This window comes from Nasonia vitripennis (assembly GCF_009193385.2).
Source record: "Nasonia vitripennis strain AsymCx chromosome 2 unlocalized genomic scaffold, Nvit_psr_1.1 chr2_random0010, whole genome shotgun sequence".
Lineage (NCBI taxonomy): Eukaryota > Metazoa > Arthropoda > Insecta > Hymenoptera > Pteromalidae > Nasonia > Nasonia vitripennis.
Genome location: NW_022279617.1, coordinates 3,458,079 through 3,477,915, shown reverse-complemented (window position 1 = coordinate 3,477,915; position 19,837 = coordinate 3,458,079). Strand labels below are relative to the sequence as shown.

General features: G+C 37.9%; 2 protein-coding genes across 4 annotated transcripts in view; both read right to left on the bottom strand.

Annotated features, from left to right (window-relative positions):
- LOC100116797 (ras-related protein Rap-2c) overlaps positions 1 to 19,837 on the bottom strand; it is a 123,057-nt gene that overhangs the window by 5,395 nt on the left and 97,825 nt on the right. For both annotated transcript variants that reach the window (XM_016986494.3, XM_016986495.3), the window contains exons 2-3: positions 10,366 to 10,475; positions 738 to 1,143 (exon numbers count right to left, since the gene is read on the bottom strand). In XM_016986494.3, coding sequence (XP_016841983.1) covers positions 738 to 1,143; positions 10,366 to 10,457 — 498 coding nt within the window. In that variant the 5' untranslated portion in view covers positions 10,458 to 10,475. The remainder of the gene's footprint in view (positions 1 to 737; positions 1,144 to 10,365; positions 10,476 to 19,837) is intronic.
- LOC107981233 (serine/threonine-protein phosphatase 6 regulatory ankyrin repeat subunit C-like) lies at positions 14,457 to 17,010 on the bottom strand. 2 transcript variants are annotated; one of them, XM_031925336.1, is made up of 3 exons: positions 16,654 to 17,010; positions 15,649 to 16,270; positions 14,457 to 15,555 (listed from the first exon to the last, which is right to left on the bottom strand). In XM_031925336.1, the coding sequence occupies exons 2-3, from the start codon at positions 16,231 to 16,233 to the stop codon at positions 14,809 to 14,811; spliced, it is 1,332 nt and encodes a 443-aa protein (XP_031781196.1). In that variant the 5' UTR covers positions 16,234 to 16,270; positions 16,654 to 17,010; the 3' UTR covers positions 14,457 to 14,808. The 2 variants fall into 2 exon arrangements, with proteins under 2 accessions (XP_031781196.1, XP_016841974.1); XM_016986485.2 differs by having other exon boundaries at positions 14,458 to 15,555; positions 16,360 to 17,010.

Genomic DNA, 19,837 nt, shown 5'->3' with positions numbered 1-19,837 from the left:
TCAAATTATAGGCAACGGGAAGATGACGCGTGCGAAAGTGCGTTAGACACGTACTGCTATACGCAGAGAGAAGCTTCCTTCTGTGCATCAGAAGAGCTGTACATACGCGCAGGCACGCAGCTTGATCAAAGCAAACACGCAAAACTCGCGGCGGTCGAGAGACAAAGCTCGTTTGCTCAATTCGCCGAACGAGCGCTTTCGAACTCAGCCGCGGAATTCGCTCGTGTCCCGCATCGCTATACGTGTATGCGGTACATAGGTACGAAACGACGACGGAAAAAGCGGACCGGTATATACATACGTTGTGCAAGTACGATTATATGGAGCAGAAAATTACAATTAGGCGAGTAGTGATGCACTCGCGCGCGCGCGCGCGAATAGCTCTACTTAATAGGTCGCGGTAAGATGCGATCAGCGAACTCGACAACGCTCTTAGTTTGCGGAAGCCCTCGACTATAACGAGATGCCTGAAACGTATAATTCGATTCATTATTGCGAGATACCTAGGTACTCGGAGGTAGCAGCCGTCGATGATTAATCGGCTGGTACATTCCGACGGTTCCTAGCGTGGCTGGGGAATTTCGATCGAATTAGTTATTTTGTAATTCAATTAGCGCTCTGCTCATCCAGTTGCCACGCTTAATTATAGGCCCGTGCGGTAAACTCTGTACAGCGGTGTATTACTACAGTATTATGCGTGCTCGCGATTAATCGAGTCCGTAATATAGAGTACTGACCAGTTCCTTGTCGTCGCACAGGTCGATTTTGTTGGCAACGACGACGATGGGTGCCTTGTTTTTCGTGCGCATAATCTGGTCGCGCAGCTCCTTGACCTTCTTGAAGGTGCCAGGGTCGCTGGCGTCGTAGACGAGCACGAAGACGTCGTACTGCTTGATCGACAGGTCGAGCATCGCGGGGAACTCAAGCGAGCCCGAGGTGTCGAGGATCTCGAAGACGATCTTCTTCTCCTTGGCCGCGTTAAAGGTCGCGTAGTGCGAGTCGTCGACCGTCGCTTTGTACTTGTCCGGTATTTTGCTGTAGAGGAATTGGTAGATCAGGGCTGTTTTACCGACTCTGGCCAGGCCCAGGACGATCACTTTTATCGGCTTGCCCCCGTTTGCCGACTCCCCGTGTCTGCTGCCCCTGAAAGCATCGAGAAAAAAGAGTTACTTTCAAAATTATTCTTATTACTTTCAAAATTATTCTTATTAATAGGATTCTCGAGTATATAAAACGACCGAGCTTATTTCATGGACGAGACAGTTTTGCTTCCTCCTAAGAGGAAGCTTTGTAATAGTAAAATTTTCAGTTTCTCTAAAACTTCATAGAAACGCATTTGGAGGTGTTTGAAGTACGAATCATGCGTTTTTAGAAAACGTCCGTGTGGATATGGCTGTTTGTGTGTGTGTGTGTGTGTATATATATATATATATATATAGATGTGTATGTACGTATACCGTCATAATTCTGGAACCACGCGATCGATCGTAACAAAATTTGGCATGCATATATGTTTTCTGATTCTGAATTCGGGAACATTTTTTTTATTCTGACCATTTAATTGCCATTTTTTGATTTTCGAAAAAATATGTTCAACAATAGTGTATCTAAAAGAGCATAAAATCAACTACTTTTCCCGCAAGATTTTCCCGATTGACCGTTCCGTTCAATTTTTATAATAAAAAAGGTGGTTTTTAATTAAAATATTATAGCTTTAAAACTAAATAGTCAAACGTTTTGAAAAAAAATCACGATGATAGAAAACGATAATACCTACTTGCTGTAAAAATTTTAATAGTATATTTCGATACAAGTACGCAAAAGTTGATTCTATACGAGTGTAGAATCAACTATTTGCACGTGTATATCAGTTATGGTAAGAATAAAGGGATTTAAATTAAAATAAAAGTTACATTAAAAATATGCAAAAATTTATAAAAAATTAATTAAAAATTCAGTCAAATTCTTATAAAAAATTATCAACATATTTCAAATTAAATCCCTTCATCTATTACAATAAATCTACTTTTGAAGAATATCCTTGACTTTAAGCTCATTTGGTCTATCCGTTCACTTGGAATCTTATGGTCAATGAACTATGGGTTCGAAGAGAAGAGACTCCCTACTATAAGTAAAATGTAAGTAAATCTATTAATAGTAGAACAAAGTTAGTTCATACCCATAATTGTTAAAAAAATTTTGATGACAAATTTTAATTGTTTATTTAAAGGTGTTGATGTCCCCTTAAGTTTCCAAAGCGTCCTTGTCGAATACTCGCATTAATCAATTAGCGCGCCGCTCTCGCTGAAATCTCTCCGTTTCGTTGGCGTTAATAAATTCCACCCGATTAAAGAACAATTTGCGTTCGAATTCTCGCTGGCACAGTGAATAAGAAACAGCTACAAACAAAAACCCTAGCCTAATGGATTCGTCTTATTTCACGTCTCCTCATCAGTAGCTCGTACGGCATCGACGTTTTCATTCTCCGCGTGCCTTATAAGATGCAACTCGGCCGCTACTGCCACCGCCGCATTTCCTCTTGTAAAACGTTCACGATCTAGGTCGTCGTCGCCGCCGCCGTCGCCGTCGTCGCAGCATCAGCTGCCTGCCTGCGCGGAAGAATCTGCATCCCGTGCGGATTGCTTGATTTAATTCAATTAATTAAAGGGACTGTAGGAGAACGAAAATCAGCGTTGTGTATAGAATAGGAAATGTCGATGCATTCACGCCAGGAATTGAGAGCTTTCGTGAGATTCCCTTTTTTCATATAATAGATACTCGATGTATTGCCTCTTAGCGCTGCATGGAAATGAAAGCAAACAGAATGCATTTGCGTATTTGACATTTAAATTTAAGGAATATATTACTTCCAGAATTATAAACGATAGATTTATAGTTCGGAGGAAGTTTATGCTTGTCTTTAAATTGGCCGCTCATTTTTTCCTTGGAAGGACAAGGTTTTAAAAACTTTTTATCATATACTTTACAGTAAGAGACTTATATTGCTCTTACAAAACTAAGGCAGATGATGTAAAAGAAATTATTTTTAGCCTCGTAGAGGTCAAGTGAGTCACTCAACGTCTGTTTCCACCGCTTGATTTTGAAAATATAATAAAATCAAAATAGCTAATTTAAAAATTCTTGGTGGATACACTGAGAGAAAAGTAACATTGCAGCAAATATATATGTTAACTGTTAACATAGGCATGTTCGATTTGAGCAAATAATACGTATGTTAATAGTTAACGTACCTATGTCAAATAGCTGTATGTTAATAGTTAACATATTGCTGCCCTTTACGATTTTTCATAGACGTAGTGAAGTAATCAGATAAAAATTATTCGAAAACACACTTGTATGAATTTTATTAATGCTGAGTAACTTTACAGTGATATAATGCCAAAATTCAAAATTTTGATTCAGCGGCCTCTGGCATTTCCAAAATGGTATATGTCAACTAGTTTATCACTATTAGATCAAAAGTTATTGGAAAAATTCAGTAGTGTGTTAAACATCATATCGTAATCATTCATTTTACAGATTATCAGATCTTGTATTTATTAGACCCAAAAGCCGATAAAGACACAATTTTGAATTTTGACATTATATCATTCCAAAGGCACTTTGCATGCTTCCTTAGGTATATTCAGTTGCTTTCGTTCTATTATTAATGATTTATTGATTATTCATGATAAATAAACCCTCAAGAATATTTTTTGTATGAAAGAGGATGACGGATTTTGAGGTTAGGCGGTACGAGAGAGGTACGAGAGAAGCGCTATGTGCACGCAACACTACGCACGATAGCCATGAAATTCATATGTTAACTATTAACATACAGATATTCCCTGCAATATTTTGTATGTATACTATAGAAATCTATAGTATACATACAAACTGTTTTTGTTTCGTATAGAATATTTGTAAGATGTACACGAATATATTAGCAATCATTGCTCCTATAACGTGTGTACATGTTTACGGCAATAATATCGTTCTCTCAGTGTAATGCAGGAAATTTTATAATCTATTATTATAGAATATAATTTTGTCAAAATTGAATATCTTTATTTTATCCGTATAAGAAAACTATGAAAATCCGAGTAGATCTACAGAATTGCCAAAGTGGTGATGAAGGGAAATGAAGGTTGGCAGCAATGAACGGCGAGCGTGAAGACAGTTCGTTTGCACGAACTTGCTCGTCATCTAAGTAAGTGACGAGTCACAAGCCATGAATTCATTTCACGAACGACTCGACAGACTCAACTTCTACGAGCGAAACAGACGATCGGTCCGATGACAGCCAGGGATTATCTCAGTGATAACATGATCATTGAACATTGTTTGCTTTAATTAACTTTATTATATTATTATTAGAATAATAATGATCTAAAAATACATTATTCTTAGACAAAATTTTATGAACATGCGTATAAAAACTTGAAGTAAAAAAAGTATACATATTATTAGATCGCCTTGTCTAGAAGTTTACTGATTTTATCAGATGGGCATGGAAGAAGCTATCATCATTATTGACTTCTTTTATAGCAACTGATAGGCTGTTCGTAGACTCGATCAGCTGTGTCATTACGATATTGTGTTCTTCTATCGCTTCCAATACAATAGTTGTATTCGTACCTTGAGAACTAAATTGTGTACAATTAAAATTAGTGTATTGTACTCACTACGTTGAAAGCTTTTTCTCTTGGTTCCATTACTGTTCGAAGCAACTGCAATGGGTTGTTGTTGTTGTTATTGGTGTTGTTGTTGGTCATCTAATATGTATCATTTCAAAATTGGTTAAAATGCTATAATAAATATTATTCATTGATGAAAAATAATCTTTTTGTTGCCAATGATTTTCACTTCATCTAAATCCTCTTCTACTTCTTCTGCTTTCTTTATTTTTCTGGCTGGGAATTATTTTTCTGGTATAAATGGGCCGCTGCACTTACTAATTTCCCTGATCTGGAATAAATATAAACGATAAATATTGCCCAATAACCAAATGAGTGCAATTTGCTAGCAATTTCATGGTAATCACTTGCTTATGATTTACTTTTTTCATGAAATTGTGTCTTCATTTGCTGTGAATTTGAAAACAAATCTTTACATACATTTTGTGATAGCAATTTTAAGGCAAATTTATTGCAATTTTTGACGTTAAAAACAATTGATGCAGAGCAACCTTTGCAATAAATTTGTCATCAAATTTACTTAATAGATAGTAGTGAATTTTGCTGAAAAAATGTTTGCGTAAAATAACATTGCTTTCAGTGAAATTTTATGTAAATCTACGCATTATAAGTAAGAAAAATTTGTTCACAGGTTTAAATAGTATTGCTGACAATTTTAAATAAATTAATTAAACTGTTTAGCATACGTTGTTTGTTATTATGCATTTAAATCTGTATAAATGAATTCATAATTTAAGAAGTACTCAAAGCAGTTTCATTTTTATTAATTATTTATTAACCATTTTGATAATATGAAGTTTCAATGAAATTAAACTTGCAAAAAGTAAATAATAAAAGTATATTTATAATTTTGGAACATATTTTTGGTAGCCATTGTTTTAATGCAAGCGTTGATTAAAAACAAAAATAAATAATAAAACAGAAAAAAAATATATTTTGTTATATAATCTATCTTTTAAATTAAATATTCAGAGATAATACGGATATTCTCTTTTGTTCCGAACCGAATGTCCTTAACACCGTGCAAACTCTATACACAAAAATAACCCTACACCCTACACAAAATAACTCTACACACATATTTGCTACACGAAAAAACTCTACACACATTTTTGATTATTTAACTACACCGTAAAACTAACATTGTTGCAACAATAGGTTGTAGGGTGTAGGGTTATTTTTGTGTAGAGTTTGTACGGTGTCATGTCCTTATGCTCCTAAATTTTACAAATTTATAAATGTTAATGTTTGTTCTACGACAGTATTGGAAAATATTCTCTAATTTTACAAATCACACACTTCATCAGAAAATAAAAATGGGGTCCAATATATATATAATTTCACAACAGTGTCAATACAATTTGTTCACTTACAAAGGTTAGGATAAAAAGAGAATAAACGTAATTAACGTTAAACTAGAATTGAATGTTTTAGGTTTGAGTTTCCATTAACGTTACATACGTAACTTACATTACAATACACTATTATTACGTAACTTACATTACAATACACTATTATTACGTAACTTACATTACAATACTAATTTTTCTATATTTAAAGCACCAATTAACAATTTTCGAGCATATTATTGAGTGCCGATCTATATAAAATAGGGGTGTGCGAGTACCCGAAAAACTCGAGTCGAGTTTTTTTTTCGAGTTCGAGTCGAGTACTCGAAAAAATTGAGTACCCAAACTTATCGAGCTACTCGGATTTTTCGATCTACTCGAGTAGATCGAAAAAAAAAAATATATATATATATATATATAGAAATACACATATATATATATATATATATATATATATATATATATATATATATATATATATATATATATATATATATATATATATATAGAAATACACATATATATATATATATATATATTTTAGAGACGTACAATACAAATTTAATGATATCTAGACTTAAAATGACTTACAGAAGATTGATTGACAAGAAAACTTCTCAGCACGATGCAATGGAAAAATAATTTAAATCTAAATGTTCTCATGTAATATTTATTATATTTATAGAAAAAATAAATTAATTTTTTATCACATAAATATTGCACTAAATTATTATCTTAAAGACAACTAAAGAAAACAATGCTCAGTTATGAGCACTGAGATAATCCCCAGCTGTCGCATCAGACCGATCGTCTGCTTCGCTCGTGGCAGTTGAGTTTGTCAAGTCGTTCGTGAAATGAATTCATGGCTTGTGACCCGTCACTTACTTAGATGACAAGCAACTTCGTGCAAACGAACTATTTTCACGCTCGCCATTCATTGATGCCAACCTTCTTTTTCCTTTCCATCTGTATAGCTCCAACCATACATATGGAAGGGAGCGACTTTTTAGCAGGAGAGGCTACACTGGCCATGTAGCACATAAGGCAAGAGAGGCAAAGTCGCTCTTGTGCTTAGAAGGCAGCAGATGCGTCGTATCTGCGAAATAGGTACGCTTGATAGCAGCCAACCTGTATGAATTTTTGTACAAAGCAGCGTGTGTGAATGAGTGCGAAGATTGGTACGCAACGCTCGCGTGCGTACGTAATTTTAAAATTGTAATTAATGTTCTTGACGTAGGTTGTCTGCTTGTCAAACAAAACGAGAGTTTTTCCTACGTCACAGGCTTTGGCTTGGGCGAATGCGGGAACAGAGAACGCGTTATAATTTTATAACAATGTTGCGTGCGTTTTGACCGATTGTGTGGTATTGGAAAAGGGTCTCGCTTTGTGAAGATGAATGCGAGACTCTACGAAACGCCGAGTCGATTTTATAACTTTCCTCGGAGAAAGTGTATCAGCTCGGATTCGATTTTCGAGCGCAAACATCTGGCTTCAGTGCGGATCCGAGCGTGCGGACAAGGCCTGCACGGTCGCGTCTGGCTAAGTGGCCCGCGGTGTTTGGGCTTGGGGTCGAGTTATTGTTCTATGGCGGTACGGATTAGTGCGGGGCAGCTTCGACGCAGGTGTATGCGCGTGAGTATGGAGTGGGAATATTCGCGTTTTTAGAACGATCAACGACGATCGGGTCGAGTGGCGACTCGGCGAGGGTGGCCCAGTTTATAGGCGCCGAAAATGGTCTTTTTTATGCGCGTGTTATAAAAACTTCTTTTCACCTTCCTTTCACGCTATAGCTACTCATGGAAGTTAATGAAAAATTAGAATTTTGCTCAAATTTCATTGATAGTATTGACGAAGAAGTTTCAGAAATATTACGGTATACACTTTTACTCACTCTCGCACATCTATACCGACATTATTAAACAGTGATATTCATACGTGCCTTCAAACGCCTCAATAGTACATTACGATACTCGTGACTTAAATGGTTCAGTTATACACGGCGCTTAGCAAAAAATTTTTATTTTAACTGTAACAAAGCTTCTCTTGAAATGAACAGCCATAAAACTGTTAACCCAAATGATATTGAAATATTGTGTATAATACGCAACTAGGTAGGAAATAAGTTATTACTTCGACTAGCAGTCGAATTATCTGGGGGTGTTACTGCTTCGCCTGTGCAGGCAGTGTTCATTAATTTATGTACATACATTTGCATGCTGAAGAACTGCACTTTCAAAACTTTTTCATTCCTACGTTTTAGGGCAAATATAATGTGACACGAAAAGCGTCATAACGAAATTGCTATAATAGGAACAAGTTAATTACACGTTAGCGCCTTTATATGAAGCTGATGTATGCGAAGTTATTGATAGTACATTACGGTACGTGTGACTTAAATGGTTCTTTTCTACACGGCGCAGTTAGCACCCAAGCGTAACGAGGGCGCTAAGTGCCGTGTAAAACTGAACCATTTAAGTCAAGAGTATCGTATAAAATTTCATAGCATAGACTGCTAAAATTCGCAAAAATAAAACAGCGCAGTTTAGTCACAGATAGGCGAGACTTAACAGAGGATTTTAGTCACACTGTGCTATAAATGATAATTTTGATTTTGAGTTTGCATATTAGTCAAAATATTTTATCGCTTTTAAAGCAAGACTATACGTCACACTCCAGCGAGTTATACGCCTTTTGATTTATATTCATACAACGAGAACACGGTACAGCAATTTTTAACGCCTGTTATGATGTAGCCGAAATTCATTTCGCGCGTACTGAATGAATTACCGACACGGATTAATTTAAACAAACTTGCAATTCTAGTTATTGATATATATGTGTGTGTGTATTTACTTCATTAAGGTTTTAAAGGCGCGTTACTAATTAACGTTGCAATCCCGGCTAATGGATATCGATGGAGAGGGGAAGATGCGCGCGCTTGTCGCAGCAACGTTTATTAGCGAAAATAAAAAGCATATAACGAAATTCCATATTCGCAGTTGTATAATTGCGTCATTTTTTCCAAGCAAAAAACATAATCAGCTGATGCATTCAACGTCCGCTCGCACAAAAATCCCTTTTAATTCACTCTCACACGTCGTATCTGCATTTACCGGATTAAAAGTCTCATCCTCGCGCTTCCATTTCTTACAGACCTAAAGAGCTATACTTATATAACACGACTGCGTGTCGATCAATCCGTTGAGCATTGGTCGCGGCGGGGCTCGTGTGCGTGATTACGGCTATCTGCTTACGAAGCGTGTCGAGCTTGCAACTTAGTGCCATGGCGAAATTAAAGCCTCGGATATGAAATAAAAGGTTATATAGTTACGAAGATTTTCGCTTCCTACGCTCGCGCTAGCTGCATCTTGCCGTAGGGGCGAGGAGTCTCGCGAGCGTATAAGTCGCTCTCGAATGGGCGCGTGAATGGAAAAGGGAGCCGACGAGGCCGGTAATCAAGGCTCGTTTCGCAGGATTACAGTGCGCTCTTCGCACGAACTCGGAGAGAGAGAGAGAGAGAGAGAGAGAGAGAGAGAGAGAGAGAGAGAGACGGATTGAGGATGATGTCGAGCTCGGCTGGGATTTTCCCGAGGCTGCAAGAGTATCTGAGATCCGGAAATTTAAGGACTTTTCAGATTTCGCCGGGGATTGCGGAGGGATTCTTTTCAGGAGGCTATAATATATTGAATGATCTAAAACAGACAATGAATACTGAAGACCGAAGGTGTAGGGCTATTGAAAAAGCGCTAAATTTATTATGAAGATGTATTGATAATAAACGGAAACTTTTTATTGCAAAACATTATGCTGTAAAACGGATTAACGCTGTAATTCTAAAAAAAAAAAAAAAAACAGTTATCTATACCTTTACTCACCGCAGAAAGAGTTTCCATTTCGCTCGACAACCCGCAGAATCATTTTCTCGAGTAAACAGTTTGATGTGTATGACTTATTTTCTGTGAATAGAATTTCGTAGTACCTGCATCCGGAGGGTTTCAAGCTAGACCGACAAATTTCCGACGATGTTTTTATAAATTTAATTTCTACTCGTAATCCGCACGAACTAAATGTAATGCAATAGCTTGTGTATTCACTTATGTAATCCCTGCTTACGCGATAATCCGATGCAGCTTTAAATAAAGAACTTTACGTAAAACTAATAAAATTTGCATAAATTAGCTTCAATTGAGTATTAAATGGATAGCTATACGGAATAATCGATTGACTTCGCAAACTATAGTATAAGATGCAAATCTACATTCTTAAAAAATACCTCTTGACACTTGTTGGTTAAAAAGAATAAGCCCGATAAAACGCACCTGTGAGGTCTGTGGGGTCCATCCTCCTGGCCGTTCCTCATTGAGGTGGGCTGTAAGCTGAGACGCCTGACAAGGGGAAAACGACCCATCATTATCTGCACTTTCAGACTCTGGAAAAAAGAAGATACAGAGTGATTACAAGATCGCTCGGAGAATATCGCTCGGTCGTCCAGACCGCTCCTGTGGGAAATTGCTCGAATGGCCGGGGAAATATCAAATTGTTTGCGTGGAACGTATCGCTTTTAGGAAAAAAAATATGTATTAAGATTGCTTTTTCGGCTATTATTTTTACTGGACGGGCTCCCACGCACTTTATCGCTGTTTTATTTTTCGGGACGGCTAGAACTTTGGGAGGGTTTTTTCGCTTCGAATAAAGAAATTATCGATGAAACAAATTGATTTATGTACAAATCGACCAGCTGCCCAAAGTGGCTCTCAAATTCCGATAATCTCAAAATAATTTGGTGCTCAATAACATTCCACGAATTCAATAACAAATATATGCGTTATATAAAAATTGAATCATTTAGCGTAAATAAAAACAGTTGCGGCCTCCGATTCGCGAGTGCGCGAAAACGTCGTTCAAACATCGCTGCCGTAGGCAAGTTGATATTAAACCAGAGCCAAACACATCAGTACACAACCGGTCGCGAGAAGATTTTAGTCCGGCCAGACGAGATTATGACTTCCGGCGCGGGAAACGCACTTGGCAGCGTCGCTCAATGGACCGCTGCTAAAAGCCAGGAAACTAAACTTCCTCTACTCAATAGGGAGCGACAAGGACGAAATAAACTCTCGCGTTTCTGTTTGCCTTTTTCGCGACACTGCCCTACAAATTGCCTTCGCAGCTATATAATATATGCATACGCGTCAAGATGGAAAATTCTGGAAGCAGCGTCCGGTTTTTCAAAAGCAACTCTGCGCAGAGCTGCAGCTCTTTTTCTAGTTCTGTCAGCCGACAACGCCCTGATAGAATCGATTTTAACGGGACATCAGGCTCCCGTCGGATGCGAGCAAGTGCATTCGATTTCGGAGTGGGTATATTCGTGTGTGTATAATCCGGAAATTCAGCGCTCGATGGCCTCCGGATTTATAGAACGGATTAGAGGATGCCATTGTTGCAGAATAAATATTTATAAAATTTTCGGACGCAACATTTCAAAAATACGTCTAAACCATATGCGGAGTGATTTATTTGTGCAACGACGCGTATTGTCTTATCGACTAAGGCAAAGTAACTGTAACTGCAATAGTTGTTTAAATATGGCTACTATACTGTTGTGCAAGATGTAGACTTATCGGTGTAGTATATTTACAGGGAGTTCAGTTTAATAACGCATGAAGCTCGCGGACGATAGTGCGAGAAAATTATTGCGGATTACGCTACATTTGGAACAATAATGGTAGGTCACGCCAGACTGCGGTTTTATAATTATTAAAAGTTCCATTAAAAAATGAAACTTGAACTGGTGCGCGCTGCCGCATCAACATTTTGGCGGTTATGCGTACTGTCACGTGTATTAAATGACAGTTTTATATACTTTTTCTCGAACTCGCTGCGGGCAAGTTACAATTCGAGATTACGTCAAAGGGCATTCTTGCCTTTGTAATATAGAGCTTTTCATTGTGCAATCGAGGACGACTGTTGCTCAACAGGTGTTGAGATAAATATCGACGCTCACGGCCAAAGTAGGCAATATAAAGTTAAACGAAGAAATGGAGATCGATAGGAGATATGAACGCGAACGTTTCCTATGTACTTGCGCAAGGAAAGCGTTGCGCTACATAAAGCACGATTCTGCAGCATGTGCTTACTTTAATTGTGCAATAAATTGTTTAATTATTTACAGGGGAAATAGATTTTCTGACTAAATCAAAGTTCATTTGTTCGATTATTTTATTGTTCGACGACTTCTCTTCGATGAATTTATAATATATTATGCGCACCAGTCAATAAATAACAGATCACTTTACGTCGAGTAATTCTGAATTATATTATTATTGTTAATTATAATTGCGTGGAACACTCGAATCGAGATAATTATGGCAAACAAACTTGCATAACGTTGATGCGCACAAGTATTTTCGAATTGCTATGACACATTAAGCCCATATTTATTGCAACGCACGTTTTTCGAGAGCAGATGAATTTTTTTCTTGGCGTAAATCTACAATTCTACGACGCCATACACATTGATCAGAAAATTAGTGCGCTGTGCACGGCCAGCGAATGATAATACATTCAACCTCTCCTAATTACGTTCTGACAGACTTTGTTCCGTCGGATCACGCGATTTTTTCGCCGCCCTCTTCCCCTTTGCTTTTTTCTCTTTCCATGTCCCTCTTGAGCAGCGGCGGCCTTCTGCGATAATTGCCACTTCAACAAATATGTCGGTTTCGTATATTCGCGCGCGCTCTACATCACTCGCACGCACTATATCTCAACTAGCCTGGGAGCCATTTTCGAGGGACTCGACTCGAGGAAGCATTCCATTTCGCAGCTGATAGAAGACGAAGAAAATCGCTGCTGAATTCGAAACAACGGGGAAGATCGTGAGCTTTCGAGCTTTGAAGGCACATTCTTACCCTACTGATTCTTATTTAATGCGATTGTGTTCGCGCGCGCGCTTTTGGAAGATCTATACTCGAGATTTCGTGCAGATAAATTTACGGCTATTTATTTTCGGCTATTTTGACCCTATCGTGTCATAAGGAAGCGGCCCTGCGACTGTAACTATATGATATTTATATAATATCGCGGTACGAGATAGTTCGGCTGTTTGTAGGTAATGTAATTGCGATTGTTTCTATTTTAATTGGACGTTTATTAGTTTCAATGAGGAATGTATTTTTTCGCCCTTTAATGATTCCGTACGGAGTATAACAACGTCGTTATAATATCAACTGTTTTACTCAGAAAATTCGAGCAGCTTCGTAACGAGCAATGCGTCGCAATAATTGATTACGATAACATTTGAACAAAAAATAATTAAATCAGCGACTTCAAACACACACGCGCATTGACGAAGCGACCAAAAATTGTTTATTTATCTTCCATAAACATTTTTCTCGGGAATTCGCATACACCGGTACGCACTGGGGCACGCTCGCAAATCGCGAAAAGTTCAATATGCAAATTATTTTCTGCTCTCGCTGCGCTAACGCAGAAAATCGCACACGTTCCCAATTCAGGACATATATACAGAAAATTGATATGCGCGTCTCTGCTGCATGACAATATATACGGTGGATATACATTCAAAAATCACATGCACTGTTCAAACGATTTGATAATGCGATAAATCCAGCGCTGCTGGCGATATTTTGGAAAGCTCGATTTAATAAAACGAGACCCCTGGTCGAAGAAAATTGGCTGGATAATCTGGCCGCAAAACTATCTTTTGGGTAGTTCTGAAAACATTTTCTGCGCAGATTTTGGCAGATTCGGCTAGAATCTGGCCGGGAAGATAATTTTAAAAAGAGTCCCTAACCTTAAATTATAAAAGTGTACATTCTACGATAAATAAGAACTTCGTAAATATTGATGGAAATGAGTCCAGTTTTGTTATTCAGTGGTTTTTGGGGTCACTGAACACGAATATCGTGATAGCAACACTTTCCGAGGTACCTGGTGCCCAGGGTAAATAGTATCCCTAGTGGAAATAACAAATGTAATAAAGTGTAATAAAATATAAGAAAAGTCCTACCATTTTGTGCGTTTTTGTTGGATTTCGGACCTTTTTTACGTTTTATTACAGTTTGCTACATTTTATTACATTTTGTTACGTTTTATTACAATTTATTACAAATCCATTAATGGCGACTTTTTTTATTTTCTTACTTCTACTTACATCCTTTTACTATTTCTTACAATTTCTTATGCATTGTAAAATTTTATTAAAAAAATTATAATTAAAAAAATATATTGACTATATTAGGCGGTAAAGTAACATATGTAATAAAATGTAATAAAATGTAAAAAACAAGTTAACGAATCTGAAAATGTAAGAAAGTGTACAAAAATGTATGAGAAAAAAGGTCCCAAATCCAACAAAAAGATACAGTTTCTTACATTTTCTTACATTTTTTTACGTTTAACTACAATTTATTACAATTTATAACATTTTTTTCCATTAGGGATCAACGTTGACAAAAAATTTAGGAAATTTAAAAAAAAAATTCACTATAATTGTAATAGGGAAATAGATTCTGAAAATCGTTATTTTCTCATTAATTTCATTTAATAGGTAATCCATGAGCACTGTAAGTTGTGTTTAATTTTCTAATTTGAATTGATAGTATATACATGCAACTAAGAGAATATTAAAGCAAGGTTTCAAATCAATCTTTTTTAAATTTTTTATGCATGTTTATTGTTTCTATTAAAAAGATTTACGAAAATGAAAAGTTATATACAAATTTGAACAAATTCAAAAATTAAGTCTACAATTTGCAACCAGGCAAATCCTTGACAGAAACGAACTTTGCCAGATTCTCTATGGCGGGGTAAGTCAGATGGGCAGAGAAAATCTTCTGCAGGTGATTCTCGACCGCGCAAATCCGGCGCAGCTTCTTCTCAGTTCTCTTGAACTTCGCCGAGATGTAGTCGTTGTAGACGGCGTACTGGTACTCGACGTAGCGCGACTTGAAGGAGGCCAGAAACTCCTCGTTCCTCATAAGCATGCCCAGTCTCTCATCGCTCGCCGCGAAGACGAAGAACAGCGTCACGTCGTTGTAGACCTTGATCTTCCTCATCCTCTGCAGCTCCCGCCTGCAGGCTATGTAGTGCTCCTGCATGTAGGGCGTCCTGCTGATCAGCTGCTTGTCCTGCTCGTCGATCTGTCTGCCTTCGACCATCCTTAGGACGCCTAGACGCCTGATCATCTGCCAGGCAGCGCCGGTCACCTCCCGGTTTATCATTTGGAAGGGCGTGCGGCCGACGTCGTCCTTCGCGAGGGGGTCCGCGCCGCGCAAGAGCAGAGTTTTGAGCTGTCCCTCTCTGCCCTCGTTGCACGCGAGGTGCAGAGCCGTTTGGCCCGACGGGGTCGGCTGATGCAGCTCGGCGCCCTTGGCGAGGAGCAGCTCCAGCACGTTCAGGCAACAGCGCCCCGTCACTGCCAGGTGCAGCGGACGAAGTCCGTCGCCGTTTCTCGCGTTCACGTCGGCTCCCCGCTCGATCAGCAACTTTGCCTGAAAAAGATAAAGAGTGAAAATTTAGCACGCACAATTGACAATAAAAAGTTGACGATCGAAAGAAAGAGTCGGAATCGACGAGGAACTTACCATTGCCGACTTGCCTGTCCGCAGCGCGATGTGCAGTGGCGAGTTCTGGAAGATCCTGTCCCTAGCGTCGAGCGGGACACCCCTCTCTAGTAGCCACCTGGCGGTCTTGACGCTCTCCCAGCGGGCATCCGCAGCGAAGTGCAGCATCGTCTTCCCGGTGTAGTGCAGCAGGGTTGCGTCGACCTCTGGCTGCGCTAGCAACAGCTCCGTCAGCTCCTCATGACCCGCGCTGATGACCGAGTGCAGGTAGGTGCACTGCATGTTGTCGGCGTGCACAAGCTCGTGTCGGGCGCCGCGGTTCATCATCTCAAGCACCAGGTCGACCGGGCAGTCGGCGGCGAGGGCGTCGAACAGGGCCGTCCGGTCCTTGGCGTTCCTCGCCGAGAGATCGGCGCCGTGGTCCATGAGCAGCCGGGCCAGGGACGCGTCAAGCCGGTGCACCGCCACGTGTAGGAAAGTCGTTTGCGCGTCGTAGTCGTAATGCTCCCACGCCTCGGGGCTCATCAGGCTAGTATCACAGCGCTCGTTCACGTTGGCGCCTCGGCGAATCAGAAATTCGGCCGCTCGGTGGTGGCGCTGGAGCATCGCTAACCACAACGGTGAGGGCGTTTCTGTTCTCCGACTGAAAAGCGAAAGAAATTATTTTAATTTTAGTTTGCGAATGTTAACTTTTTGATTCGAAAGATTTGTTCGCCTTGAATAATTTAAAACCTTGGGTCCCGATTGACGCTCGCCTTGTGCTGCAGCAGGATCTTCATCATCTCAATGTTGTTTTTGACGATCGCGGTGTGCAGCGGCGTCCTTCCGTCCTCCAGGGCCAGGTTTACATGCGACGGATACTTCGAAAGCAAAGCATCCACTCCAGCCCAGTCGTTCATCTCAACCGCCAAGTTGAGCATGTTGTATTTGTACGAGTTGGAATACAGGACGCACTTTGTGCTGATTTATATTTTCAAGACGAACTTGCGTTCCACTACGCGAAACAGAGTCACTACAAGTACTTACGAATCTGCCTTTAGCCGGACTATTACTCTCAGAGCGGTGAACCTTTCCGGAGGGGGTCGATTTTTGAACTGAGGATAGATCTCTCGTGTCTAGTGACTGGCGGCATAGGAAATGGAAAATACATAGGTGGAGGGGATGAGAAATTCGTACCATCCTCTCTCAGTGTAGGGGACAGTTATGCACTTTTACTGGCGAAACACGAATGACCCCCATGGAGGTGGAGCAGGTATAAAGTGCGGCTCGACAGAAAACCGAAGAGCGCATCAAGATATTATGCGGCTGTCTACGAAGGGGATTGTAAAATTTAATCACCTTTGTCACCAACGCGGGGTGTAGAATAAATTAGACTGAAGAATAATGAATTTTATTTTAATAAATAAAAATTATTAATTTAAAAATAGAATAATTGTTTTGAAACAACAAATTACGAAAGTTCGAGACAGGGTAACCCTGTATATTTTAAAATTGGGTTTTCTAACCTCCAACAAAAATCTCGATTGCATTTAAATCATTAGTATTGCGGGTATGCGCAATCGGTTGGTATATATTTAAAATATATTTACCTAATCTTTAATTTTTAAAAAGATTCATCCAAAAATATTACATTATTAACTTAATATTGCTAGTTGAAAATTTGCTCTGTATATTTCTTTTGGTCAGAGTTTCTTCTCCCGATATATTGTCTCCTCCGGTCACGTGACTTTCGGAGAGAAGTATTCTACGCCAGTGAAGATTACAGTAGTTATAATCTACTTTACCGACTCTCTAAATCTTTTAGAGTGAAAAATCACTCTAAACCAGTGATAAATCACTCTAAGCTTTCCGCCAAAATTGAGTCACTCGGCTTCGAGTACTTCCTAACTTTTGAAAAGAGTGATATTTTCACTTTTTATCATGGGTAGGGTGATTTTAGATTTGCAGGTTATGGTTGAGGTTAGGTATTACAATTACATTCGAGATGATAAAAAATGTTGGAGTCTAGAGCATCATACGCATCTAAAGTTTCCTAAAAGCACAAAGTATTTGTTATTATTGTTAATGTCCTAACCTAACTTCTTTATATGTATGCACGTATACGTGCACATTGCATACGTATACACATATATGTATGTACATACGAATCGTAAATATATATTTTCATCTTACCTCAGGCAACTTTGATATCATTGTCGACATCCTATATTGTTAAAAATACTGCAACAAACACTTTTGCACATTTTCTAACGAAGCACGTGTTGACGAAGAGAGAGCTCCTTATCAAGTGACTTACTCTTTAAAGAGTGATCGAACAAAGACAATAGAAATCACTCTACAACGAGTAACCTATAGATAGGGACTTCATAGTTTTCACTCGAAGGCGAGTCATTCTATGAGCTACTCTTTTTTAGAATGAAAAAATCACTCGAACAGATTTAGAGAGGATAAACGTCTGCTAGTCGATGAATTTGTATATAACTTTACATTTTTGTAAATATTTTCAATACAAACAATAAACATGCATCAAAAGTGAAAAAGATTAATTTGAAATTGTGCGTTAATATTTTCCTAGTTGCATACAGTATATACTATTAATTCGAATTAAAAAATTAAACACATAACTTACAGTGCTGATGGATTACCTATTAAGGGGACCTTACCACCTTAAATTAAAAAAAAATAAGATATTGATTTTTTGTGTAAAAGTACCTTAAATTATTTAAATAATCAATTAAACAATTATATTAACTCAGGAATACTCTAAAAATTATCAAACAATGTTTATAAATACCATATGTCTGGTACAATAGGTCTTTGAAGGCCAAAAATCACAATTTTCATTATTTTAGCTACCGCAGACTTACTTAAGTTTTGGGCTTCGAAGGGCACTTTTTTCTTTATTGATCTACTCTAAACACATATGTTTATGGAGTCAATGTGGGAATTAAAAAAAATTTTAATTTATAAATGTTGTCAACAAGTTAAGCATAATTTGTGTCATTTTATAAATATTTAAACAAATTTTTTGATCAAATTGTAGACAACTTTTTTAAACTACATTTTTTTTTTAAATTTCCATATTCACTCCATAACCATATAAGTAGATCCATAAAATAAAGTGTCCTTCGAATTCCAAAACTTAAGTAAGTTTGCGGTAGCTGAAATAATGAAAATTGTGATTTTTGGCCATCAAAGACCTATTGTATCTGACACATGGTATTTATAAACATTGTTTGCTCATTTTTACAGCATTCCTGAGTTAGTATAATTGTTCAATTATTTATTTAAACAATTTAAGGTACATTTACACAACAAATTCAATATCTTATTTTTTTTAATTTAAGGTGGTAAAGGTTCCCTTAAATGAAATTAATGGAAAAATACCAATTTTCAGGATCGACTTCCCTATTACTATTATAGTGAAGGGGACACAACACCTTTAAACCCTGAAAAAAAGAACTCTGAGATAAATTTATAAATTTTACGTAAATCATTTGAAATTTTTTATAGATATATTTAGCATAAATACCTTTAATTTTATCATGCTAAAACCTTCATTATTCATGCTGGCCCATTGTGGCACTCGGTGCAAGAATTTGTGAACTTTTTCACTGTCCATAGGATTCCAAGTGAACGAATGGTTCTTTTGGGCTCAAACTCAAGGAGCATACTTTGTACACTTGTAGTTTTGGCATGAATGCAGGGATTTTAATTTAAATGTTTAGAAATGATTTGGCGATGAAAAAACTGCATTTTTTTCTTTTTCTCGCTTATTCTGGTACCTTTTTGTGTATAAAACATTTTCCAAACATTTAAATCAAAACTACAGGTGTACAAAGTATCCTCCTTGAGTTTGAGCACAAAAGAACCATGCATTCACTTGGAATCCTACGGACAGTGAGCTGATATCAGTAAAATCAACATTTAGAGAAAATCAACTTTAAAGTTTATGAAAATTGTTGAAAGTGTAACTTGAATTAGTGCTTACCAAATCCTTTGGGACCAAGTTTTCTATGTTCCACACACATAGACCTTAACTCTCAGCAATTATGAGGTATATTCACTTATACCTCTGGGTTCTGTACGGCTTTTCTTACCTGCAACCAAAAAAAGGCATTTTATGAATTTTTATAAAAATGTGATAAAAAGGTTATTTTACCCTTGATAATAATAACACTTTATGCTTATCTTTTCTTTTGGTCACTGT